This window comes from Staurois parvus, unplaced genomic scaffold (genome assembly GCF_062004578.1).
Source record: "Staurois parvus isolate SC_StPar_1 unplaced genomic scaffold, SC_StPar_1.0 ptg000102l, whole genome shotgun sequence".
NCBI classification, from domain to species: domain Eukaryota; kingdom Metazoa; phylum Chordata; class Amphibia; order Anura; family Ranidae; genus Staurois; species Staurois parvus.
The window spans coordinates 2578538-2599429 of record NW_028317898.1 but is presented as its reverse complement, the minus strand read 5'-3'; the positions used below and the strand labels follow the sequence as shown (position 1 = coordinate 2599429).

The following is a 20892-nucleotide window of genomic DNA, read 5'->3' as shown; positions in this document are numbered from 1 at the left end:
AAAAAAACACAGAACTACCCATATAAGATCAACGTCGGGTCTAGATAACACTGTGTAAGACAGAGGGCTGCGAAGCCCAGAATCACCACAATCACATTCAGAAATATACGTAAAAGCTACATTCAAGAAAGGCAGCAAAAAAAACACAAAGAGAGCATCGCCCTCTTGAGGCAATATTGTCCCTAAGAATCATAGATTCGTTAGATAAAAATAGCAAATGATAGACAATTGGTCTAATATGAGCAAACCCTATGAAAAAAGAGAGAGGAAAAAAGAGTCAAGTAGATCCAGAGAGGCCCAAGGGGTCAAAAAAACCCAGAACCCCCCCCCCCCCCAATCCTTAGAAAACAGAAAAACAAAAAAGAAGGAAAAGAACAGAGAGAAGAAAGAGACAGGCCAGCAAAGAAAAGAAGTTCGCCAGGGGGGGAGAGTCAGGAGACACGATCCCCAAATTGGGGGATTGAAGAGGCAAAACCCAACACATTAGAGAGTTTCATGGTAAAACGAGAAACCAGATGGTAATCCACCCACGGTTGCCAAACGGAGAGAAACTTAACATGCTTATCCTCCAACACCGCCATCAATAAATATCATTTTCAGTTTGTGGTGCTCAGATACACTTTAGTTCAGCTTTAAGGCCTGAGCAAAAAGCAAGAAAAGTCTCTTTAATTGTCAATAAGTTAATGGTGGACAGCACCACCTCTACATTTCCTACTTCTTAAGATGTTAGAATTTTTCTTAGCTGTTGTGACAACCAGCCACCTTTATACTCAGACTCCAAACAATTGATGGAGATTGTGCGATGGGATTAACAGAACCTTAAACTCTTGTCCCCAACCCCCAAACGTTGCTTTTGGCACTTTGTTCCAGGAGGATAATGAAAGGTGTTTGTTGGAGGCTTGGTATTTGCAGAACTGTTCAACCCCTCCAATACAGAGGTACGAACAAGGATTTATTGTCATGTAGTCATATTTTATTTAGTAAACTGTGCACAAAAACCTGAGTTAATTTAGCCCACAAGAGCTGTAAGAGGCAGGAACGTAGATGTAAAATCAGGTTTAAACTTGGCAGATTTCCTAAGGGTTCTCTTTAACATGCTCCTACTGAGCCAGAAAAGGCTGGCACATAATGCAGAACAGGTGTGCAAACTGCTGCTAAACCATGTCCCAGGAAAACGAGAGGAAACCCCATCCGCAGGGGGTCTCAGTTATCAGAGTAACTCAGTACAGAGTCCTCAGGGTCCCCTTTCTCCAGGGTGCTAATGGAAAGCTGGACTCTGCAGCCAGAATTTGTTAGCATTTCTTGTGCAGGGAGGGGGTAGGAGAGGGGATTGGGAAGTAAAAGCTGGGGTTTGTTGCAAGTTGTCCAGCACAGAGTTCGCCGAGGCACTGCAGCAGCTCATCTGACGGTACAGTGTTTGCTATCAGCTATGGAGATTAGGCAGGACTGTAACTCATTACGCATAGACCTGATGCTGATTGTCCAGTCACAGGACAAGCAGATGGCAGAGGACAAGCAGGAGAACGCCACTCGACAGACAGCAGGTACAAAACAAGTATGGTGTGCCTGGGTGGGTGTGTGTGGAAAAGCGCTAACGTGACCTTTAAGTGTGACTCCACCTTTGTGCAAACTTTGACATTGTGAGCTAGAGCTGTCAAACTTTCCAGAAGTCAAACATTTGTCATCAATATCATTCTGTGACACTATTGAGGTACATTGTTTCTAAACAGATGGGTTGCACATGAGGGTCTGACTACAGCTGAGGAGTTTGCATGGATAGTACATCCAGTTATACATATAGTCACACAATTCAACACAAACAAATTGTCAGTGTTTCCGAAACACATGCAGGCTTGAAGGGAAAGGGTGTACCTTTATTTACAAAATTCATGATTTTCTTGTTCTACATTCAATACCACATTCTCCAGGGAGGGAAATTTAATTTGTTAGACAAAGATCAATGTGCACTAACAAGAAGCAGAATGAATCTTTCACTCCGCGGACAGCTGCCATTTGATTGGTTATTTTGGGTGAGTGCTTTGTTATTAAATAAAGGCTGCTGCGGAACACGTAATAACATGACAGCTGCAGAGCAGAAACTATTCCAACACTGAGCAGTGCTGCAGAAGCCATCTTTGATGTTGGCAAAAATAAAACAATAGTAATCACGAGACACAGTAAATATTATATATGGTATTTAACATATTGTGTGTCTTGTTCAAACTAGTCACATGCAAGAAGATAATCATTAAGTAGCGAAAAATAACAAAAACAAGACAATAATGCAATTGATTTAGGGGAAGCGCTACATTCCCATCAATTTTTTTTCTTAAAGTGTTACTAAACCCACAACGGTAAAATCAGTTTGTATATGCAGTAAAGCATGCTTGTTATACTCACTGTGGAACTTAAGGGGTTAATCCTCTGCATTGTATAAAAAGGTTGTTTGATCCTGACTTCTCTGATCTTTCCCTTCTCCCAGTGCCCTCCTCTTATCGTCTGATAAGACATGTCGTGTGGAGTCACTCTGCACATGTTCAGTTTGGTGTGTATTTCCAGAGAGGTTTTTGTTGGGGGGAGAGTGCATGTGATCAGCACAGGGCCAGTCAGCACTGTCCAGACAGAGGTCAGGGGTCCTGCATCCTCCTAGAGCAGAATGAAAACTACTCCTACAAGCTTTAACCAGTGCTCTGCTGTACACTGATAGAAGTCACAAGACTACTGTAACTGCTGATGAGAAAAAGGTATTTAGCAGTTTATAGTTACTAAAATAATTGCACGTCCATGTTCTGTGTACTGTGGGAAACCAGATATAGTGAATGCAGGGTCCTGGGTTTAGTAACACTTTAAATTTTGATAAATTGGTGAAAAGTTAGTCCACATTCCTCAGGTTTTTATTGCCTCATGCACACAGGTACATTAGGGGGGAAAAAAGTAATATTCTGTTTTTTTTTTTCGTGCCTGAGAATGTCCAGGTGTTGTGCACAGCTGCCCATAGACATGATTAGCTGTAGGTGGGTATGCACTGGCACTCATGGTAAACATGTATATAGCATATAGAAGTATTCCCCGTATGTGTCTCTGTTGGTTAGATTCCCAGTCACTTCCTGTGTGGTCACCAGAACAGGAAGTAAGAGGAACCTCTCCAACATAGAGTTCAAAATGAGCACTTTCTTAATGCAGTAGAATAGAATTAAATATCTGTTTGTATATTCCCCTGTGTCCCCCAGACTTGTCTATTGTTCCTGTAATGTTATGGATGGATCTCTCTTCAATAGGGACCCATACACCAGATGGAAGAGGTTCTAACCTATGCACAAGTTAAATATCTGTTTGTATATTCCCCTGTGTTCCCCAGACTTGTCTATTGTTCCTGTAAAGTTATGGAGGGATATCTCTTCAATAGGGACCCATAAACCAGATGGAAGAGGTTCTAACCTATGTACGAGTTAAATATCCGTTTTATATTCCCCTGTGTCCCCCAGACTTGCCTATTGTTCCTGTAAACGTATGGAGGGATCTCTCTTCAATAGGGACCCATACACCAGATGGAAGAGGTTCTAACCTATGCACAAGTTAAATATCTGTTTGTATATTCCCCTTTGTCCCACAGACTTGCCTATAGTTCCTGTAAAGTTATGGAGGGATATCTCTTCAATAGGGACCCATACACCAGATGGAAGAGGTTCTAACCTATGCACATGTTATATATCTGTTTGTATATTCCCCTGTGTCCCCAGACTTGCCTATTGTTCCTGTAACGTTATGGAGGCTTCTCTCTTCTATAGGGACCCATACACCAGATGGAAGAGGTTTTAACCTATGCACATGTTATATATCTGTTTGTATATTCCCCTGTGTCCCCCAGACTTGCCTATTGTTCCTGTAAAGTTATGGAGGGATATCTCTTCAATAGGGACCCATACACCAGATGAAAGAGGTTCTAACCTATGACCAAGTTAGCCATAATGAGAAAAAAAAATTTGCCTAAAATTTTCTATAATGGAAGAACTACTGCAATGTTATTGTGTTGGTGTGTCTATATATTGATTTAGTAAAATCATTAAAAAATGCAATTTTTCCTGAAATAGGAGTTAAAAATATCAAATCTACTTGTGGTACATTACACTGTTAAAGAACTAAAGACATGCCCCAGACTTCAGGGACAACATCTGCATTGTGGATCTCCATACAGTATATGATCATTTGTATTTGCAAATGGAACTGTTAGTTCTGTCTTCCTGTGGAACTTTACCTGGCCTATAATCTCAAACTCATTGCTGGTTGATTGCAGTAAAAAATGTGTGTAATCCTGAGCACTGTGCCATCACCTAGTCCCCCTGAAGGTTTTCCAATGTGTCTTGATAGGGACATGATGCAGTGAACGATAGTGATGTCATTAAGTTTTATAAAATACACAAAATGCAAAGTTAAAAGCAACTAACATAGTGTACATGATATGTTATATATTTGTTGTTGGACTTATTTTTATCATATCATTATGGAGGATCCCAAAAGCATATTATTATATAAAGTAGAAGTTACACCTAAAGTGATCGTAAACCTTTTTTTTTTTAAATAACAAACATGACATACTTACCGGCTCTGTGAAATAGTTTTGCACAGAGCAACACTGATCCTCCTCTTCTGGGGTACGCCACTGGCGCTCTTGGCTCCACCTCTCTTCAGGTAAGCTTCAGGAAGCTGCTTCCTATAGGATCACTTGTGTCCATATACATAGACAGCGGGACTGAGCCCCGCCTCCCTGATTCATTATCATAGAATTTGACTGAAAGCAACAGGAGCCAATGGTATCAATCAGTCATGTGAGGAGGGAGAGAGTGGAGAGAACCACAGCTCTCATGTGCAGCGCTGGATCGAGATCAGGCTCAGGTAAGTATATGTAAGGCTGGGGGAATCTTGGACACAGAAGGTTTGTACCTTAATGTAGAGAATGCATGAAGGTAAAAAAACCTTCTGTGTCCAAGATCCACCCCCCCCCCCCAATTAAAGTAAAAAAATCATAGAACCACTTTAAGTGCACCTGTACCCAGACTATGGATATTAAATTGTTTATTACATTTTAACAAATAACTAACAAGCTTAAAGAAGAAGTACCGCCAAAGCTCTGTTGGCTGTACTTCCCCTGTGGATCACAGGAGTGCAGTTCATTCTGCACTCCTGTGACCCGTTTTCAGGTGAAGTCGCTGTCGGCTGACGTCAATCAGCCACTCCAGGCTGAGGAAGGATCCCAACTTTAAAGTCGGGATCCACCCCAGAGTCTGGAGCAGCATCTGGTTCAGCATGTCAGCAAGCCACTGAGAGCCTGAGCCAACCGCTCCCTCCCCCTCCACAGCCCAGGGCTCCAGTGAGTGTGAGGGGGGGGGCAGAGCAGATAGTATTGACTCTGCTCACAGCTGCTTTGAAAACTCAGAAATCAGCGGTCATGTGATTGCTGAGTTTTCACACTTAGAGGCGGCTGGGGACAGATGCAGCATTGGACCGATGCTGCATCCACCTAGGTACAGTGAGTATAACTGGGGGGAAAAACCCATCCCATACTTCTCTTTTAAAAATAATTCATCCTTGAATTCTGTAAGTGTGGTTAATGTGAAGGTATTCCTCTGACGTTTCTGGGTTTTAGAGTCATTTACACTTGTGCGGAGAGCGACGTTTTTGCACTAGCAAACACCCATCTCTGCAAGGGCACACAGCAAACATTTATTCTCTATGTGCCCTGTTCACATTACAGCACAGAGGTCAAGGGCACAAGATAGCTGTGTGGAAATTTGCAGTATTTCTACATTCTAAGATAAAAGTTTGGTTAACAAAAGAAAAAATAAAGAAAAAAGGTAAATAGTGCCTTGTGTTGTATGAATGCAAAGCCCTGCCTCTCAAATCTGACACCAGGTAGTGTGAACAAACCCTAAATCTGTTTCTAACAGCTTAGAAACACCTGCTGTGTGTTTACAGTAGAGGGCTGGTAGGCTGCCAAGATCTGCTCTCATAAAAACAATGAGATATTGTGCACCATCTGCAAACTTTGAAGATAAACTTCTCCACATTGTCTATAGCTACAGAAGTCAGTGATGCCTTCTTTTAAAGTAAGTTTTCTTGCTTTTTTCAGTATGTAAATAGTTTAGTGTACATAGTCTGGGTACAGGTTGCTTTAAGAGATTAGCTGCAGGTTTAAAAGTATGCAAGGTGTTTTTATTTTTGTCTTTTTGTTGAACTCGATAGACACGAGTCTTTTTTTCAACCTTACTATGTGAATGTGTGCTCATGTAAAAAAACATAAAAAAGAACTTAGAACTTGATTTTGTTGCCTTTTCTGACCTACGTGTTTTCATTCAGCTGCACATAGAGATAGTCACATCCATTATTTCCTGTGGCTGTGCCTGGTGCATGCCTTATAATTCAGAAGACCCAGGGATATAGGTAAACACTGCCCAGGCCTAGTCTGGTCATCAGCAGACAAAGATTTGATATATCAGGGTAAAGCTTAACTCTAGGCTTAGACCTCCTCCTTCCCTGAAGACTCTCACCCCATGTATGTTTTGCTTTTTTTCTGTTTAAATCTTATCTTTTTCAAATATGTTAAGGCTGGTCATGTGACGAGATAAATCATTTGTGCGCTGTGATGTGTTATTTTAAAAAAAAAAAAAGAAAGAAAGAAAGGGATGCAACATCCATTGACATGCATCGATAGTCCATTCAAAATGGGCCATGCATGTATTGCATAAGGATAAGCCTCACTACATGTAAGTTGAACTATACAGTTATTATTTATTTATTACAGGTACTTATATAGTGCCGTCAATTTACACAGTGCTTTTATATATATTGTATGTTCACATCAGTCTCTAACCCTCAAGGGGTGTACAATCTAAGGTCCCTAATTCACATTCATACATACACATATTAGGGCCAATTTAGAGAGGATCCAATTAACCTACCAGCATGTCTTTGGAGTGTGTGAGGAAACCCACGCAGGCACAGGGAGAACATGCAGGTAGGTGGTGCCATGGTTGGGATTTGAACTAACAACCCTAGTACTGCCAGGCTGAAGTGCTTACTATTTAGCCACTGTGCTGCCACTATACATGCATCTGTATAGATAGAGCTGCTCTGTCACTACAGGCATAGGGGTCAGAGGATGGAAACATGGAAACAGGTATTTGACACTTTCAAAAGTGTTGAATGCCGGATAGTCTTATGGAGGGTGCAGCACCTGAATGCAGAGGAAGGACAGATATGTCAGCTTCTTCATTCCTAATGCTGCTGCTCATTTGGGAAAGTTCATAGAGCACACACAAGCTGCCTTTATGAAGCAATCATCTCCTTAGTAGCTGTTGTTGGATCAGCTGAGGCTGGGGGGGGATGCAGTTCGGACCTCACAGCTAGGGTTAGTAAGTACCCAGCAACATAGGACAAAGTACTACATGTACTCTGTCTCATAGTGGATAGAATAGTAAAAAAAAAATGAAATGATAGATGTTCTTTAAATAGCCCTTATCAGTTTAAAAAAAAGGAAGGCCTACAAACAGATATAGCGTTTACTCGATTCTGAGACACATATGATGCTTTATTTAAACCAGGATAAAATACAAGATGATATCCTCCACATTTATATGTTTTAGCCCTATGTGGGCCTTAATCATAGCTATCCTGGTTTAAATAAGCCATTGCTTGTGTCTCAGAAGCAGGTGCTAGCTATATCTGTTTGTATGGAAGATTGGCTGACAAGAGTCTTTTGTACTTCATCTCACACAGACAGCTGGTTGTTTCGGGTGAGCAGTGGTTTGCTGTTTTCTGGATACAAAATATCCCTACAATAGAATAGCTTTTATGCACACTTCTCTAAAGGCAGCTTCCACAAGACTACTCAACAGTCAAAACTTCTGGAAGTGCCAGATGCTTCTCTTCATGTTTCCATCCTCCAACCCCTACGCCACTGTTATGTCCTATATTGACAGAAGATGGAACCACAGTGTGTGTGGTGGAGGAAGAGCCTTTCATCTACATGTATCTTTAACCTGATAGGGTTGATTAAAAACACTATTAGTGTTTAGCTATGTAGGGAGGTTGCCTACAGTAGTCAGGTAGTATGGCTACCCTAGTGGGAGAGAAGGGGTTGATTCTTTTTGACACCGCTCCTGGGATTTCTTGGTGTGCTTTTTTGGTTTGAACCACTGGTTCTGTGACATCATAAAAGGGATAGGGGCCCAAATCCCAGGGTCACAGTGTGCTCGGGCTTGCTTGTTCTCTGCCTTGCCGCTGATGACACCAGCATCTGGATTCTGATACTATGTACTCTGCCAAGAATGGACTCCTACCTGTACAGCTATGCTGGGGCAGCCAGAGTTGTAGGTTCAGTTAGGAAAAACAGTTTGCTCTCTGGAACTGTAGCTTGGGTTAGTTAAAGCACTTTGGGATATGAAGACAGCCTCTGCAAGAGTTAACATGGTGCTAAGGCAAGGTAGTTGCTAAGAGTAACAGAAGTCTAATTACCAATAACAGCAGCCTGTTGTAAAGCATGGTACTGGTGATAGGCAGGGTGTCCTCTAGCAGAGAGGGGGTTGTTTCCTCCCTGAGTGCTCTGTCTTCTATAGCAACAGAAGCAGACCAGGGCCAGAAAGGTCCTCGGCCTGGCCACTAGGCACTGAAGAGGATGAGTTAGCTAAGTGCATGCATGAGGTCCCAGGTAGGAGCACAGCAGGAGCCCATTCTGTCACTGGGAGTGAGGTGACAGAAAAACGCTGGACAGATGGAGTGGTCATGGGCTTAGTGTGTCTCTCCTAAATGCAGAAGTTACAGAAGAGATGTGCATTGGCACAGGACCAGAGGGTTAACTGGAGTCCAGTTTATTCGCTCAGTGTACGGGCATCTCAAAGTTGAAAGACCACCTTAAGGTTGAATTTTCCTGAAAGCGGTCCCTTATTTGTCCCGGGGCATTGATGAGCATGGCACGGCAAAGGCACCCCATGTGCAGAGAGAGTGATATTGTCCAAATTGCCTAGCGTAGCCCAAAGAACCCACCTCCAGGGTAGATCTTTCGGTCATCATACATTATGCTGTCCAATGGAGACATGGGGAGAGGCCCTCTACCCCTGTTCACAGGCACAAAAATGAAAATAAGTCTTTAAACTGCTTTTTTGCTTTAGGCCCCATGTACATGGAACACTTCTGAACGATGGAAACTGACTGCTGTAAAACGTAGGTTGAAAAACATATGTTTAGCCGCATTTACATAATGTGTTTATGCGCATTTGCGTTTAGAAGCGTTTTTTTTAAAGATAAGCACAGGAGAACCTCCCAAATAACCAGAATGCACTGAAAAGTGGTAAATTATTAAGTATTTCAGACTGTTTCAGAGAAATACAGAGAGTAGAAGCAGAGACAGCAGTATGTGTTGAGATTAGCTTAGGTGTGAGTTGTCCAACATTTCTTTAGTTTCCAAGGGTGGGAAAGGTGTCTGGTGGAGGGAGTCATTAAGGCCATCTGGCAGGGGGTCTTCATGAGGAATTTGAGGTGTGAAAGGTCATTAACATATCTTTTGTTTCCAAGGGTGGGAGAGGTCTGAGGTGTGAATTGGTCATTACAATGTGTGACAAGCTTGGTAGGAACATCCTGTGTTCAGTGTTTTATCCATTTGAGTACCTTGAAAAAGCTTTGCATGCATTTTGCATGATGAAAAAAGGCTCTTGATAGCATCAGGAACTGGAAGAGTTAAAAAAAAGTTTCAAATGCAAATGCTTATAAACGCGATTTGACGCGTTTAGCTGTGTTTATAAGCATTTTGCGTTTGAAACGCTGCCAAAATCGACTGCTGAACGCAAGTTTTCTGCTTTAAAAAAAAAGACTGTAAACTCAAATGCCTGTAAACGAAGATGTGTACATGGACACATAGGAAAACATTAGGGAGAGTTCAGGGGCTGCTGAAAAAAATGCTGAACAGCTCCTAAACGTGAGTTTATCAGCTGCAGTGTACATGAGCCCTTACACTACTACATTTAATTCTATATGAATTTGAAATAGTGTCATTTAATTTCAGTTCTTAACAACTCCATTTTTACATGAAGAATTATAATTAGGTCCACTTTCCATCTCCACTAAAGTGAAAAGGCAATAGAATTAATTAAAGAATTCTCTGTACAGAAAACGATTCAATCTGTAATGAATAAATAGTTCAGCTTAGTTTCATTAAATACCACTCTTACTAGAGTGCGGTGATGATTAACAAGGATATTATGTACAGTGCAAGTGTCCAAATCACAGGTCTGATTAATCCCTTTTTAGATTCAGAACGCAATATTTTGGCAACATAGAGGTCATAAGACACCATTTATTTATGGATGCAAATGTGTCCTAAATGAAAGGTCATCATGGTCTTATTTATACTGTGTATTTTATAATTCGTGTTATTATTATCATTATTAACTGGTCAATAGTAATACAACATTACAGTTGAACTTTTAATAGTAATTCCAACCTGCAATGATACAACCGATTCTTTACCCCACTGACTTTGCCCAACACACTGATGTATGATGTTTTCTTGTTTCTGTTCTATTTGGTGATAAGTCATTGCCATTCCTTCTAGCTGTGACACCATCTCTGCCGAAGCCACCGTCCAGAAGACACATCATCAGTAGCTATGAGAGCCAGGGTAAGACATGCTTGCTGAGCTTGTTCTCCTGTTTGAAACTGTGGCCTGATTTATAAAATCAGAGGCAATAAAACTGAATCAACATTGAAACAGTTGCTTGAAAGTACCTTTTGGAAACGATTTTCACTTACACATGCCTGTACAAGGCACCCTGCATAGGTGAATCTCACATTGCACTTCTTTTCGATTTTCAAAAAAAATTATTGTACCAGAAAGTATCAGTTGGGTTATGTCTTTCAAAAGCGAAAAAGAACTGAGATTCTAAGGGCAACATCTCTCATCTTATAAATAAAGCTGTGCATTTACATGTTGAAATATATATAAATATTCTAAATTCACTGTTATTTTCAAATTATTAACCATCCATTCATAGTTAGAATGTGGCAAACAATGTAATATTTTAGAAAAGTGTCAAATTCAGTTAAAATAGTACTACAATTATTCTAAAGTAGTGAACAGCACCAAGCATTCGTTACATAATGAGAGGAGAAAGGGGGCATGCACTTCCTAATATTCCCAAAATTCAAGATTGGTCCTGTGAAGGCTGTCAGCGGAAGCAAACATTACAATTCCAGTATGCTCATAGTCCAGAACGTGTCTTCAAATGACTAGCCACAGTAATAGGGAAGAAGGAGAGGGCAACATCAGCATAGTTCCCTCATGACTGGTGTACTTTAAGACAAATGGGTGAGTTAGTTTACCGCAGAAGAGAAACAGCCACACGCTGATGACATCAAAATTTGCTTAGCTTTATTCCACAAAGCCAAAGTGACAGGTCCCAACCTAGAGATTGCCCAGGTAACGCGTTTCACCCATTAAGGCTTAATTCTAGATGGTAGTGGGTTTATATTTTTAATACAAATATCACATCATAATCCACATTCTACAGAAAATGGATGCATTTAGATGTAGAAAATGATGCCTTGATTATTGTACTGGTAACTGATATATTAAAAGACAGCAGAGAGTTTGAACAGTCACTGCGGGATCTTGGAGCTGCAGTTCCTACAGTAACGAATTGTATGACTTTAAAAAAACACAGTAATCATGATATCAGTATCAGAAGTATCTTATTTTGACTTCAGATCCTCTTTAAGCATAAGAACCAGCTCTGCAGGTCTTAGTTATGGCATATGCTCTCATAGGTGAGTGAGGGCTAGTAAGATACCAAGTATTGCAATTGTTGAATAATTTATTAAATTCCAATTCAAGTGTTCTCAAATTTTTCAACCAAAGGGACAGTTCAATGTTCATCAGATGGTTGGAGGGTCAGACTGTGACCAATATGATTAAAAAATTCCCCAACATCAGTGGTCAGTAAAAGAAAAAAAATGGCCCAGCATCAGTGGAGGTAAAAAAAAAAATGCTAGGGTTGGGGGTCATTAAGTATAAAAAAAAAGTCCCAGATACAGTGGTCACGGCAAAAGTTCTAGTGGTCAGGAGGAGAAATAGTACTCTACTGATGGTGTCAGTTAAAGGAATAAAGCCTCATCATTGTTGTAAGTGGGAAGAGTAGTTAGTGGCACATTGTTTGTGTAGGTGGGAGGAAAAGTGTCCCATCGTTAGGTCGGAGGAATGTTGCTCCATCACTGGTGTCAGTGGAAGAAAAAGTGTCCCATCCTTGGTGTCAGTGAAAAGAGGAATAGTACTCCATAAATCAGGTCAGTAAAAGAAGGAATAGTGATTCATTCTTGGGGTCAAGAGGAGGAATAGTGCTCCATCATTGGAATAACTGGGAAAAATGGTGCTCCCACAATGGTTTCAATGAAAGAACTAGTGCCCGTTGCTGGTGTCTGTGGTATGAGGAATAATACTGCATCACTGGGGTCAGTAGGAGGAGAAATAATGCCCCATTGATGGAGTCAGTAGGAGGAGGAATAGTGCTCTGTTGTTGTTGTCAGTGGTAAAAGGAATATTACTCAGTGACTTTTGGGAGGAATGGTGCTCCATCACTGGTATCATTGAAAGGAATAGTATCTCATCAATGTCAGTGATAGGAAGAATAGTACTCCATCACTGAGGTCGGTAGGAGAAAGAAAAGTGTTCCTCTGTTGCGATCAGTGGAAAGAATAGTGTCCTATTGTTTGTGTCAGTAGGACTAGAACATCCCTCTTAGAATTAAGTGGTCACTTACCCTTGTATAAATGCTCCATATCCTGTGTTGCTCCTCTGCCAACCGGATAATTTTACAGCTGGAACTAGGCAGGCACTGTTGGTCAGAAAATCACTCTGCCTGTGAGTTCTGATTAAAGGTACATTGCTGGGTGGCACTCTGCATACAGGTGGGGGCCCATCTTGTTACTAGCTGGTAAATGGTAAACAGTAGGCATTTCATGGCCCATAGGTCATAGTTTGAGGACTGCTTATCTAAACACCTATTTAGGTAATGTAGACCTTAATGTACATTTATTTCGAATGTACAATTATAAATATATATTTAAAATACTAATTTTCTTAACAGGAAGCCATGTCCGTGTAGAAATTCATCCCAAAAACAGCAGGCCCCAACTATTCAACAGACCTCCAACCCCAAAAGGTAAAGGAATATTTGTGTCATTTTGAAGACATTTTCACAACAATGATAAAAAAAATGAGTATCACAGATTAAGCAATCAGCTGTTTTAGGAGTTGTTGCTATAAGGCCTCATGCACACGAATAGTGAAAGGCTAAAAAATGCACTAGCGATAAAACTCCCGTGGTTTCCCATACGCAATGCTCATACAGTCATCCATATAAATGAATGGCTGTATGTGCCCATACTTGTTTAAATGCAGATGTTTCTGTGAATCAGTATTTTCCTGCACATGCATATACTGTATAATGTGTTTTTCAAGCATGAATTAAACTTTTCAAAGAGATGTAGTAAAGTCCAGTCTCAGCACTCTACTCTAAAATTACTAGATTTTTAAACTGAAATCCAGGGACACCGCACTGAACAAACCCTTTTTGTAGCCACTCCAAAAAAAGTAAAGTCTCCATTTTAACATGCCCTGATTTGTTCAAAGAAATCTGAAACAAGAAACTGACAGTCAAAGTATAAGTACAAAATGCCTTTTGCGCCATGAGCAGAGAAAAGGTGTGGCACAATGGTGAATAGTGGATGTGGTCGAATTTCTCTAACAGTGGGAGGGGGCCAAAAGGGGTATGGGGAAATAAATCCTGAGCTTTTGCTAATGGGGGTCAGAAATATGTAATGTACAGAGTGGGGTGGTCAGTATTAAGTAATGTGCAAAGTGCAGCGGTCAGGAGTAAGTAGAGAGGAGTAAGAGAGAATAGAAATTAGGTCAAGAGTAGGTAAAGCAGAGAGCCAAGGTCAAGAGAAGGTGCCACAGAGAGCAGAGGTCAGTAGTAAGTAATAGAGAGAAATCAAAGATCAGGTTAGGATAAAGTAACACACAGATTGCAGGGAAATAAGTGCAGCAGCGGTATATATAAAATATAATATACCTTGTCCTTTGGCTTGCTGGTGGCAGCCCACTGATTTTCCCCACATAAAAGTCTTGGATCCTGTCACAGTCAAACAGAAAGACAATTGAGGGTATCCCGCCACGGATCCCATGGTACCCAGGACACGTAGAGTAAACCTTGCAGTGCTCAGACACCAACTCAACAGTTGCTGCGCACATGTAGGCAGCTCCAGCACCACCAGTTTGCACTGACACTTGCTCAGTGCATACTGTAAGGTTTACTTTACACTGCAAGGCTCCCGTGGACAATACCTAAGACACCTGTTTCCTAGGGACAGACTCCTTGAAATAAGGACAGTCCCCACAAAATGGGTATGGATAGCAGCCTTAATCTGCTCCCCACTCCCAGAGCACCAGGTCTGTGATTACATTTAGGTTAGAAGACTGGAAGGGTGCCAGTCAACTGCTTCTAGGGGGGAGCAGGGGGATGTGAGTGGCTGAAATTAAACAAAGTACTTTCTGCTGTAAACTATGAGGACAAATTACTTAAGAGGTTTACATCAGGTTCAGGACAGTATTAGAAGAGGATAAAAGAAAGAGCGCACCAACCTTGCGCATTACCTCAGTAAACAATGAATAATTTTATTAAAGAAATATACTCACAAGTGTAGCAATAAAACAAGCATTAAATAACCATAGTCCACACAGGGTTACAGGTCACATGCAAATTCCATCCAAAGGGGAGATAAAATCTAACGCGTTTCAAAGGGTGATCCCTTCTTCATCAGAGCTGGGTTTGACAGATAACAAAGCCTCAATTCGGCAGAGATCCCATAGCTAAAAGGCATTCAGCCACTGAGTGTTAGTATTTCAGCCTGTTTAGTCTAAGTTGTGGTTATGGTTTGCATATTCTATGGGGCCAGAATCATGCTAGAATCTCACCAAAGTAGTATAGGAACTTTTTCCAAAATTGTGCTGCGCTGTGTGAACGGAGACCATTGAATGTAATGTGATTTCCATTCCCATGCAATTCTGTTGAATCTGAAATTGCAATAGAGTGAATCAAGCCTTAAACTTCCCCTTTTAAACAAAAAAAAGTGTTCATCACTGGATAAACATTGTCACATTTCACTGTTATGATAGCCTTGACTATTTTACTCACATTATAAACCAGTAAACTGTTACTTTTCCCTTACTCTGCAAGCACAGCACAGGCTGAGGGGTGAGTTAATCCATCGTTATTTCTTAAACTCCTAAACTCTGGACACAAAAACTTTCATTTAACATCGAACTCAATGAACACAAACATGTATTTTAATAAATTCCTCTGTAGCCATCTTATGTGCTCCAAATGCCTTTGCAGACTAAGCTATAACCATGTAACATAGTAATGACATCATCCCTGTGGCGTACATAGCCTGTGCAGACAGCAGAGCTGTGGGAGGGATCCAGTAGACCCCACCCACTACAGACTGCCTACAAAAACTACAGGAAGGGGTGGAGACCAGACCAGTCACCCTGCTCAAGGAGAGAGAGCAACACTGACTGGTCTTTATTACATAAAACTGCTACACAAAGACATAGTTTTGCACTGGATAACTGTACAGATCTGGAAGAAATATACAAAGCACACCAAGATTCAAGTAACAATACATTTGACTTTTGCATTTAGACAATATTTCCCTATCCCTGGGTTTAGCTTTAACTAAAGAAGAGTAAAGTCAGGTCAGCATACTGTCAGAGAAAATCTTAGGAGTGGATGGTTAGAAATACTGCTTGGCAGATAAAACAGCTCCCTTATATGTATTTCAACTATGTATTTTGCTGTAGGCCCGGAGGTTAACTATTTTTTAAACCTTCATACAGTTGTTTTTTTTGTTTTTTGTTTTTTTTTTAACAAAAATTTGATTTATTGGTTATCTGTTTTCTTGATAGTTTCTTTGCACAGTACTGATGCATCCTTACCAGAAGGCCTGCAAATTTTTAAAGATATTTTAAAAGACTAGTGGGTGGATCTATATTGACAAACATTTTTAAATACAAGACGGTAGCTTTTTATTTTTGATCTCCACAAAGCTGTGGGAATCCTTATGCTACGCATAGAACTGTACTGTACACCACTACATTGGGACAGCTGCCAAGGAATGATAAACTCTTCCTAATTTAGAGCACAGAAGGACTGGAATGATAGTGAGCGATAGAACATGTTGTGTATATCTTTCAGATGTACCTGTTCCCACCAGGAATGGTAGCACTTGGGAGCAGATGCCACAGCCCAGCGCCAAAGACTTTTACGGTAAGATGCATGTTCAGTATGAGTATTTACAAAAAAAATTCAGTTATCATCAGACTGTCTAGTTTTTACAAATTGTCGATTTCTGTCTTTTTTTCTGTACTTTTTAATCTTTGCAAATCTGAAACTCCATCTTCAGTGTAGTGAGAATTTTCCAAAGTGTATAATTGTGGAAACAAGTCTTTAAAAAGTTGCTGGTACATCAATGAATTCTATAGCAAAAATAGTTTGTTTAATTCAGAAAAACACCAAGGAAAAAAATGGTGGACCGCACTATACTAAAATAAAGAGCTATTTTTATTAAAAAATGTATTGATGTGCTGGCGACTTCTGGGAGACTTGGACTTTGAAAACGGCACCATCTGTTTTTCCATCTCGAGCACTCACTGGTGTGACTCTATAATTAATTAGTGTTGAAATAGACACAAGTCAGCAAAGGCTAACTCTGGACTAACCATCTGGAATGCCTGTAATTTGCCAGATAGGACTATACTCATCAGTCACTATTGTAAGTGGTCTTAAAGAAGAACTAACCCCCACTTCTATAACTGAGTTGTGAGCAATAAACATATTTGCGCACTCAGCAACCTAGGGGTGTTCTCTAGGGATCAGCTTCTCTGATGCAGCACACCCTGTCCCTTGTCGCCATTTTCTTCTGGCATTATCAGGGAAGTCAACTGTCTCTTCTGAGTTCCACAGCATGTCATCAAGAGGCAAGTTGTAAAAACAATGGAGAGACAGGTGCCCCCCAAGATGTGGTGCAGCACATGTGCTGTTGGGTACTCCATGGCCTCCTGGGATGCACGATGTGGATATCCCAGTAGACTGCAGGAAACAAATACATCATTCTCGCTTGGGCAAGAAACAAAGAAATATAAAGGAAGAAAGTGGATGCCAGCTTTCTATGCACTCAAATATTTTTTTCTTTTATCAGTAGACCTCAGTATACATATCAGGTGTCAGGCACCAGGTCAAACGCTTCAGCAAAATCCAAATATACCACATCCACAGAGAATATAGTCCAACTTTCTACTCAGTTCTTTCTAAAGGGAGGGTAAATTTGTTTGACATCTGTCTTTCATAAATCCATTCTGGCTGTCAAATGGTGATACTATTTTTTATTACATATATTTTTGTATGTGGTTTGTTAAATATCCCTCTTTCCTATAATAGAAGGTTTACTGGTATATAGTTACAGGGTTAAAGACCTTAATCTCTTTTAAAATATAAGCATGCTACATTGGCCTTAGTCTTTTGGTATCTTGCCAGACACCAAAGAGCCTCTAAAAACAAGAAGCAAGAGCTTGAAAATAAATTAGCTTAGCCCTTTGAGGACTTGTGAGTGTTCAGGACAAGCTGTGTTGCTACAAGTCAATGCTGGCTGTGTTGGGAATGCAACAGCATGTACTATAATAAACTATATAGTGTTGTATGGTAATATCACTTGACCAGTAGATGGCTCTGTACGCTAAAGGTTACTAGTTGTGTATGTGTAAAACTTGCTGCTTCTTTCCTCTTCTCTATCATCTCTTCAGGAAGTAATGAGTCTGTAATATGTCTGCTGCAATGTGCTCTGTATGTTTGTAACTTAAGCCACACAAGTAAAGCCTGAATTCTGCTATCACTACCAGTGTCTTCTCTAACACATAACCAACAGGTTATGGGCCCAGCTCCAGACACTGGAAAAAGGAAAACTACAAGCAAGTAAGTGCTGCATTTACAATCCAATTCACTGAAAGATGGCAAGTGCTACAGATATGAAGTTTACAATAGCAAAGCTCAACAATACCAACTACCAGCTATGGAAGTTTAAGCTTGAAATGCTGTTATCCAAAGATGACTTGTGGCAGGTACTAGATACACACAGACCCAATGACAACCGGGAAGAATGGGACAAAAAAAACAGGCAAGCAAAAGCAGTCATAAGCCTGTTAGTGGAGGACGATCAACTCATTCATATAAGGAAAGAAAACACAGCTAAAGGTATGTGGACTGCGTTACAAAAGCTGCATGAACGTGCAAACCTAAACAGTAAACTATATCTGCTGCGCAAACTGTATAAGATGAGGCTGGAAAAAGGGCAGGAAATGGGTGAACATGTAAATGCTATGCTAGAAATTGTGGACCAGCTGGGTGCAATAGGTGAAGAAATAAAAGGCAACCATGTTGTGGCGCTACTTCTGTGCAGCCTTCCAGAATCATACAGTGCCCTTATAAATGCTCTAGAAACTAGACCGGAAACTGAACTGACACTAGAATATGTTAAGGGAAAATTAATTGATGAATACAGCAGAAGAAAGGAAAATTTGCATAATGAAGAGAACGAGAGACCAGAGGCAGCTCTGAAGGTGCATGAAGGCATAAGACAAAGCAAAGAAACCAGGGTATGTTTTTGCTGCAAAAAGGCCGGTCACCTGAAAAAGAACTGTTCAATCTGGAAAGCTGAGCAGCGAAAGCGGGAGCTACCCACAAGAGAAAGAGCTAAAGCAGTCATGAAAGAAAATGAAAGTGCATCATGGAGTGGTACTTTTAAAGCGACTCAGAATAGTACCTCACATGGATAGTACATTGATTCAGGGGCAACAAGTCACATGACAAGTGACGAGACATTCTTCACAGAAATTGATTTTAGTGTAAAAGATAAAGTCTTCCTAGCAAATGGGAAAAGTATTACAGCAGAGGGTAATGGTCAGGAATTTCTGAACTGCAAAACGCCATCAGGGGGCAAGCAGAGCATCCTTGTAAAGAATGTTCTATATGTTCCAAGCCTAGAAGGAAGCCTCCTATCAGTTAAAACCCTTGCAAGCAATGGACTCACTGTCCAGTTCAGAGGTAATGAATGCACAATTCAAAATGGAAAGCAAATTCTAGCAAGAGGAAGATTAAATGAACATGTGTACAAACTCGTCACTGAAAGTGAGAAGGCTAATGCGGCAACTCATAACCCACATGACAAGTGCATCCACCTGTGGCATAGAAGACTGGGGCATCGAAACCCAGAAGCTATAAGGGACTTTGCAAAGAGAGGTCTATCAGAAGACATGAAAATATTGCCTTGCCACACACTCAGCAAGTGCACGTGTTGCATCAAAGCAAAGGCCACCCGAACCTCTCTTCCACAGACCAGTCAGAGTAAAACCATTAAACCCATGGAACTGATACACAGTGATGTGTGCGGACCAATGAAAACCATCACACCTGGTGGGAACAGATATTTACTGACTTTAATCGATGATTATTCCCGGTACACAATAACGTATCTAATGAAGCACAAAAGTGAGACATTAGAAAAACTTCAAGAGTTTGTAGCTATGACAAGCAACAAGTTTCAAAGGAAACCTGGAATAATACGCACTGACAATGGAGGGGAATATATGAATAAAGAGATGGAATCATACCTAAAGAAACAAGGTATTATACACCAAACAACCGTACCATACACTCCTGAGCAAAACGGTGTAGCGGAAAGAAAGAATCGCACTCTTGTAGAAATGACAAGATGTATGATTACGGACGCTGGCTTACCTAACAAATACTGGGGAGAAGCAATAATGACTGCAACATACCTACAAAACAGGCTCCCATCAAAAGCTATTGAGAGTACACCATATGAAATGTGGAATGGATCAAAACCCAACATAGGACATATCAGAGTGTTCGGCTGTAAAGCATATGCCCACATTCCAAGTCAGAAACGCTCCAAGTTGGAGAACAAAGCTATAGAAGGCATTCTGGTCGGCTACAGTGAGCAGAGTAAGGGATACAGAATCCTTTGTCCAAAGACCAACAAGGTCTCAGTAAGCCGCAGTGTTTATTTTGATGAAAGTGAAGCACCAGATAATACAATTCTTGAAAAATGTGGAGAGGATTTACACACTGAATCGGCAAGAGACACTGATTTATGCGAAGCAGGACAAGAGCCAGAACAAGAAGTGGAACTTACAATCAACGATCCAATAGAATCCACTGAACAACAAGAAATCAGAAGATCCTCTCAATTGACAAAAGGGATACCACCCCGCAGGTTATCATACACTGCTAAAACACATCAAACACAGGAGCCAACATCCTGGGAAGACATAGAAACTTTGCCGAGAAGGGAAGCCGATCAGTGGAGAAAAGCAGCTGAAGAAGAAATAAAATCACTTCAAGAAAATAAAACTTGGTCACTAACAGAACTCCCTCCCGGTCGCAAAACCATCGGAAGTAAATGGACTTTTAAAGTAAAATATGATGCAGAAGGAAACATCCATAGATACAAAGCAAGATTAGTTGCCAAGGGATACTCCCAGAAATTTGGAGAAGATTACGATGAGACATTTGCTCCAGTTGTCAAACATTCTACCATAAGAACACTCCTTAGTATTGCTGCCGGAAAGGGAATGCAAGTAAAGCATCTAGATGTCAAAACTGCCTTTTTGTATGGAGACATCAAGGAGGATTTGTACATGGAACAGCCACCAGGCTTTGAGAAAGAAAAGAACCTTGTATGCAAACTGCAAAAGAGCATCTATGGGCTCAA

At 40.7% G+C, this 20892-nt stretch overlaps 1 protein-coding gene and 1 long non-coding RNA gene across 6 annotated transcripts in view; one reads left to right on the top strand and one right to left on the bottom strand.

Moving 5' to 3' along the window:
• The window catches only part of LOC149467753 (uncharacterized), a 52250-nt gene extending 49553 nt beyond the window's left edge, over window positions 1-2697 (bottom strand). Inside the window, exon 1 of the long non-coding RNA XR_016311852.1 lies at window positions 2401-2697. This is a non-coding gene — a long non-coding RNA (uncharacterized LOC149467753). The remainder of the gene's footprint in view (window positions 1-2400) is intronic.
• The window catches only part of LOC149467752 (uncharacterized), a 36868-nt gene continuing 17219 nt past the window's right edge, over window positions 1244-20892 (top strand). Inside the window, exons 1-4 of one of the 5 annotated variants that reach the window (XM_089671231.1) lie at window positions 1244-1544; window positions 10604-10669; window positions 13131-13205; window positions 16302-16373. In XM_089671231.1, coding sequence (XP_089527357.1) covers window positions 1430-1544; window positions 10604-10669; window positions 13131-13205; window positions 16302-16373 — 328 coding nt within the window. In that variant the 5' untranslated portion in view covers window positions 1244-1429. Of the gene's footprint in view, window positions 1545-2725; window positions 2745-10584; window positions 10670-13130; window positions 13206-16301; window positions 16374-20892 lie in introns of those variants that run through there. The other 4 variants (XM_089671234.1, XM_089671235.1, XM_089671233.1 and 1 more) reach the window with 4 other exon arrangements.